The sequence below is a fragment of the Schistocerca serialis genome, chromosome 3 (assembly GCF_023864345.2).
Source record: "Schistocerca serialis cubense isolate TAMUIC-IGC-003099 chromosome 3, iqSchSeri2.2, whole genome shotgun sequence".
In the NCBI taxonomy this organism is placed as follows: Eukaryota; Metazoa; Arthropoda; class Insecta; order Orthoptera; family Acrididae; genus Schistocerca; species Schistocerca serialis.
The window spans coordinates 735119158-735125597 of record NC_064640.1 but is presented as its reverse complement, the minus strand read 5'-3'; the positions used below and the strand labels follow the sequence as shown (position 1 = coordinate 735125597).

At 39.3% G+C, this 6440-nt stretch overlaps 1 protein-coding gene across 1 annotated transcript; it reads right to left on the bottom strand.

Annotated features, from left to right (window-relative positions):
* Positions 1 to 2360: 2360 nt before the first annotated feature.
* On the bottom strand, positions 2361 to 3959 carry LOC126471171 (piggyBac transposable element-derived protein 4-like). Its single transcript, XM_050099276.1, has 4 exons — positions 3600 to 3959; positions 3098 to 3215; positions 2915 to 3020; positions 2361 to 2769 (listed from the first exon to the last, which is right to left on the bottom strand). Exons 1-4 carry the CDS (start codon positions 3957 to 3959, stop codon positions 2361 to 2363), a joined length of 993 nt encoding a protein of 330 aa, XP_049955233.1.
* Between the last annotated feature and the right edge of the window lie 2481 nt (positions 3960 to 6440).

The following is a 6440-nucleotide window of genomic DNA, read 5'->3' as shown; positions in this document are numbered from 1 at the left end:
AAATATGACGATAATTCCACTTGGGACCTGTGAAGGTACCGCAGCTTATTTGTTTCAGTTGTAAATATTTGTCATGTATTATTGTTTTTCTGAAATGTTCTACTTCGTGGAGCGCCTCCTCACTACAGATCAATTGGAATGAAAGTAAATCTGATCTAATCTTATTACATGCTTCTGCAGTCTAAATGTTTTTGATCAGTCTGACGAGGTACCTCAAAATATGAAAGCAAACAAAGTATGCAAGTTTCTTCTATTTATATCTCTTGCATCTGACATCATTCACATCGCAAATACAAACTTGTGAACTTGTGAAATGCTTCAACAATTTTGTGGCACACCCCTTCCTAACTGAATGTATTATTGAGTTGTAACACCATACATTTAACACTGTCAACCGCTTCTACTTGCATGTCTTCATACATTATACACATGTTGGGAACAAATATCTTACAGGTTCTTATCTGCACATAGTGGGCCTTTTAAAAGTTTAATGACAGCGAAAATTTGATTAGTAGCCATTTCTAAACCTGTACTTGACTTACTATTTATTGCATTGTTTGTGTCATGTGCCAACAAATAAACTTAGCATCTGGCAGTTTAACAGACAAAAGGTCGTTACTGTAGACAGGAATAAACAACAGATTCAGGATGGTACCTTGAGGAGCATCACATGTAATTTCTTTCCAATCAGATGAAGACAATGTGCTTACTCTGCATGTATTTGCAATGACAGTCTTTGTTTCCTGTTAGTTAGGTCAGTCTCGAACCATTTTGCAGAACTGCCAGTGACATCACAATATTATAATTCTCTTGAGAGAAAGCTGTGATTCATAGTCAAAGGCGTTTGACAGCTCACAGAAAATGCCAGTAGCATCTAATTTGTTATCTTATGAATTAGTCCCACAGCAATTGTAAATACTCTTCTCTATATCAGTAAGCATAAGGAACCCAAACTGCGACTTGGATATGTTGTTTGCAGTTGGATGCTTAAGAAGATTCTTAGACACAACCTTTTCAAACATTTTTGGAGAAGCCAGCAAAAGTAAAAATGACCATAATTTGACAGTATCTCTTTAATCCCCATCTTGTAAAGAGGCTTAACTTAAATATATTTTAGCCAGTCTGAAAATGTTTCACTGATAAGAGATCGATTACACAAGTAACTTGAGACACATCTCAACTCACATGAACACTCTTTTAATAACTTCACTAGAATACTTTAAGCATTTTGTAATGGATGCTACTTTTTACGGACAAGTGAGTGTCGTTTCCATTTTACTGAAGTTATTTGCAGGGAGTGGTCTCAGATGGTCAATTGCACTGTTATCTAAACCTGATAACCTCAACCTGTCAGTAACAGAAACAAAGTACTGTACCTATTTAAGAAGTTTGCAACACTACATGCATTTGTTACTAACGTCTCATTTATTTAATTTGAAGTGTTACTGGAATTTTCAAAATGCAGAACCTGTATGTATCACAGCATCAGCAACAAGTTTAAATAACGCACGGCTTTATCTCAATAGAAAGTCAGACTGCTACTTACTTTGCAGATGACAGCAGAAACTATTTTCTTTCACTGTTATCTGGAAGGTAAACAGTAGCCTGTCTTCCTAACCACAGTTAATGTAACATAGCTGTTACTGCAGTCTTTTTAAATCTGGTCATCTTGCTAGACAGTAGTGTATCCTATTTTATCATTATTTAGAGGATACCAGATGCAAAGCAGTAGTAAAACAAGTGTTTTCTGGAGACCGTCTCTTAATCAAAATTGAGTCGCACAATAAATACATTACACTTCACACCATTTGAACATCTGAATCAAATCTACAGTGACTTTGCATTATGTGGTGCAAATCGTAGAGGTACCATGATACTGGAAGGCTGCAGAACAAATTTTTATATGCTCTCACAGTAAGAATGCTTTATGAAAAGCTTCATAGTGTTCTGTCGTTTGTTAATTGTTAGTAAAATTTTCAAAAACTGAACAGTCACAGCCATATGAGAAGAAAGTCTACATGAACTGGATTCATATACAAAATGAAATATTTCATTCAGCTGTGAAGTGTGCATATTTAACACTTTCAACACTGCCCTCTTTACACCCGGCACTTGGCTGTGAACTGGCATATTTAATGGATGTTTGAAATTAAATTACAAATAACAGAAAAATGATAGGAATATTGTTATTGCATCGTTTAAAAGGAAAAAGTAAGAGCTTTACATGAATGTGAGTGTATTTTACAATATAAAATACAAATGGGTGTTATAATTAAAAAAAGAAAACATAAAAATGTCGTGCATAAAAAAGTTTTACATGATCTCTCTCTTGAGTAATGCCATTATTACTGTATCTAAATTTAAAACAAAATATCACTGGGCTGTCTAACTGCAGGTACCTGTAAACTAGAGTATTTTAATAGTTCAGATGTAGTTAGCCTTTGTGTGAAAATCCTGGAAAAACTGTGAGAGCAAAGGCCAATGCCACAGGCCTTGCACCACCATCTGTTTTCCTTCCTGATGCGCTTACCCGTCTCTTTCTTACCCCTGTCTGAACATAATTTGCAATTCCTAGTAGTATTCACCTTGTTTGCAGTGGGTGGGACCTTCTCCGGAAAGTGCCTTGGAAATGTCCTCTCAATTTGTGAGGATGAAGCGGCTTGTTGGTGAAAAATATTTCCGCCCTTCTCAGCTAATTTCTTCCCCACTCTGTGAATAAAGTCTACTAGGGATACATTCTTCCTAGTGTTCTCTTTACATAAAATAAAACTGTTGACAGTTGACATGATAAACAAGTGGAAAAACAGCTTTTACCACCACTTTAAAGTTATCGGGCAAACGGATAATAGCTGGAGAACTGATCTGCTCTGTCAACCCAGCTTTATTCTTATTGTAATCAATAATAACGTCTTACTTTACAATTTCTGCTATTCCACCTTTGGCCCTCACTTGAATACTAGTGCTGGTAGACTTATGCTTTGTGGAAAGATAAACAACATCTCTTTCTGACTTCCACTTCACTGCCAAGAGATGGAATTTCGTTTGAAAAACTAACTTCTTTTTTTTAGTTTTAGTGTTCTGAATATTCGTCGCAAACCTTTCCTGTTTTTCATTACAGTTCCCACTCCAAGAGCTTTATTTTCCCACAACATGTCCAAAAGAGATGGACAAGTGTAGTACCTATCCATATAAATGCAATGTCCTTTGCCAAAGTACTGTGAACACAACCTTTTTACAAGTCCCTGGATACTATTGTCTCTCATGCCCGGGTTCCCGGGTTCGATTCCCGGCGGGGTCAGGGATTTTCACTGCCTCGTGATTACTGGGTGTTGTGTGCTGTCCATAGGTTAGTTAGGTTTAAGTAGTTCTAAGTTCTAGGGGACTGATGACCATAGATGTTAAGTCCCATAGTACTCAGAGCCATTTGAACCATTTTTGAATACTATTGTCAACACTGCCTGCAGAACCTGTACATGCATCACAGTTTAGCATATAACCGGTTGATGAATCGCAGAGAGCATACAATTTTATTCCATATTTGTTGGGTTTGTTTTTCATGTATGCTCTGAAGATTTTTCTACCACGAAAGGGACACTTACCTCATCTATTGTCAGATTCATGCCTGGACGAAAACTAATTTTGCTTTTACTCACAAAGAAATCAAACAAAGGCCTCACTTTGTGAAGTGGGTCGTGCTTTTCTTCGCCTCTGCTAGTGAACGTAGCATTGTCATTCAAGTGTAACATCGACAATGTAGCGCAAAATCGATCGCGACTCAACAATTTACTCGCAAATCCTGTCTGCGGAAACGGGTCTGTTGACCAATAATCACTAATTTTCGGCCATTTGGCGACGCACATATGTAAAATAATACTGAGAGACCAGTAAATCTCTTGCAATTTTACTGCAGACCACTTATGCCAAACAGAGTTTATTTTCGGGCTACCTTTGCGTTTCATTGTCGTAATAACGTTTCCAGCGTACAGATTCGTTTCACTTTTGATGAGCCGAATAAGGTCGTCATCAAAGAAATAACGAAAATATCGAATCTCCTCAGCGGCATCTTAAAAATGCGATGCTACGCCGACTACTTCCTGGAGATCCCGCAGTGCTGGCTGAACGTCTAGTTCCGACCAATCTTGCTCTTTGTGCTCAGTGAGCCACACACGACCAGGTACCGTAGATGGTGACTGATGGTCTGTACCATTGTCTGCATAGAAAGAAAATAATACTAAGATTGGTACTAAAAGATACTAAATGCAAGTGAAATAATGAACACTACTCACAATACAAAATGCGGCAATGCGCTCTTCACTTTATGAACAACTGACACATATACTTACCTGAATCATCACTTGTACTTTCGTCTGGAGAGTACGAATCCTCGTTGTCAGAATCGTCAATTTCACATCCTGCATCCCCATAAAGAATATCTAAGATCTCTGCCTCCGTCAAATCACTCTGCGATATTTTCACGATCGTAAACCCCTGTGAATGAACTGCAGGTAACTTCGTCTTTGCAGTGCTCACAGCCGCTCCCAGGATGAGATGGCCGATAAGTGCTTGCCTCTTGCGGAAGAAGAATGAAATACCTCCACATTAGTTGACGAAACTGCTTCGGAGACGCGCTAAACGCGCTTACAGAGCCAAATAAGGGCTCGCCCGTACGGTATACGGGCGCTGTCGCCAACGTCAGGGCGGCCGCGCCCGTATGGCGTACGGGCACCGTGCTGTAAGTGTTAAATTGCCAGGAAAGTGGAAATAATGTGAAAGGTTTAAGATAACACACTTTGTAACACAGCTTGTCATTTACTCTTCTTTCTTCCTGCTGAGAAAGCTGTGAACTCCGTAGCAAACTGCCTTTTAGCTTGTGAAGTCACGTCATTTACCCATTCTTCTTAAATCGATATACAGTTTTTGTGTGAGGACACCGCATTTCATTATTCAAGCACAACACACAAGTATTCTTACTAATTTGACTGTGGTAGAATGAACACAGGAAGAAGTTTTTTAAAGAATTTTGTGTTGCCATTGCAGGTTTCTTGCATGATCCTTTAAAGCCGTTTTTGCATCATCAAGATTCATTTCTATGACCATAGAAACCATTACTAATAAACAAGATTAGAAGCTGTCCTGTAAGGTATGTAGCCAAGCAACCACCACTTAAATGTATAACAAAGGCTGCTTTTTCTGAAAAGTTGTTTCATAATTAACTAAGATGAGTGCAAAAGGCATTCACTTCCCGTGAGGCATAATGTAGAAAACATATCTATTTTTTAACGCAAGTAACGGCTGAGCTGCGTAACCGACAACAAATGCTGTTTCTAGTAAGCAATGGCAATGTTTAGCTTCTCTCTAACGTTATACACGATGGTTTATGGAATGTGTTACGGAAATAAGGCATTTATTGTTAAGGTGTAAACGTGACGCACAGCTTTTATGCCACCTATTTGGTCCTCGACGGAATAGGCAGATCAATCACAGCGTGGTCAAGAAACAGGTAAATTCCGATAAGGTGGCAATGCGTACGATTTATTTACTTGTACGTAATTTATAAATATATTTCCCGTTCTCCGCTACAGTGTACATGCGATAACAGCCACATCTCTTTCACATTACGGTCATATATCAACGGATCACACCCGTTTCAACATCATTCAGCAGACACGTACCGATGTGTTAAGAAACATTCCAGTGTGGTTCGAAAAATTTCACCTAACTCGATTCGACCACGGATCTCAATCAGTCGACAAGTGTGCAACGCGTTTGCGTATACGTCATTTTGACGTAACTTCCGAGTGGTTCTAACCACAATGATGTGTGTGTTAGGCTTCCCGTCCCGATCGCGCACCAAGTGACTTCCATGTGTTTCCTGCTTCGAAGAAGACTCTCGGCGGAATGCGCTTTGGCAGCAATGCTGACGTCAAACAAGCCGTTCAACGTATGCAACGCCCTGATTTTTCCCTGGAAGGGTTTTTGAAGCTTATAAAGCGGTATGACAAATGTTTCAATGTATTGGAAATTATGTAGAAAGGCCGGCCCAAGTGGCCGTGCGGTTAAAGGCGCTGCAGTCTGGAACCACAAGACCGCTACGGTCGCAGGTTCGAATCCTACCTCGGGCATGGATGTGTGTGATGTCCTTAGGTTAGTTAGGTTTAACTAGTTCTAAGTTCTAGGGGACTAATGACCTCAGCAGTTGAGTCCCATAGTGCTCCGAGCCATTTGAACCATTATGTAGAAAAATAAAGATATGTCGTATTTTTAATGTCTCACTCGCTTTTTTTTTCCTTTCACACACAACTCTGACCACAGTCGACAGAGGAAGCTTATTTTCCAACTCCCCGTCGTATTTATAGTTGATGATGACTTCAATCTACCTCGATATGCTGGAAAAATTATACTTTTAAGGCTGGCGGCAGCCATAAAACGTCATCCGGAAT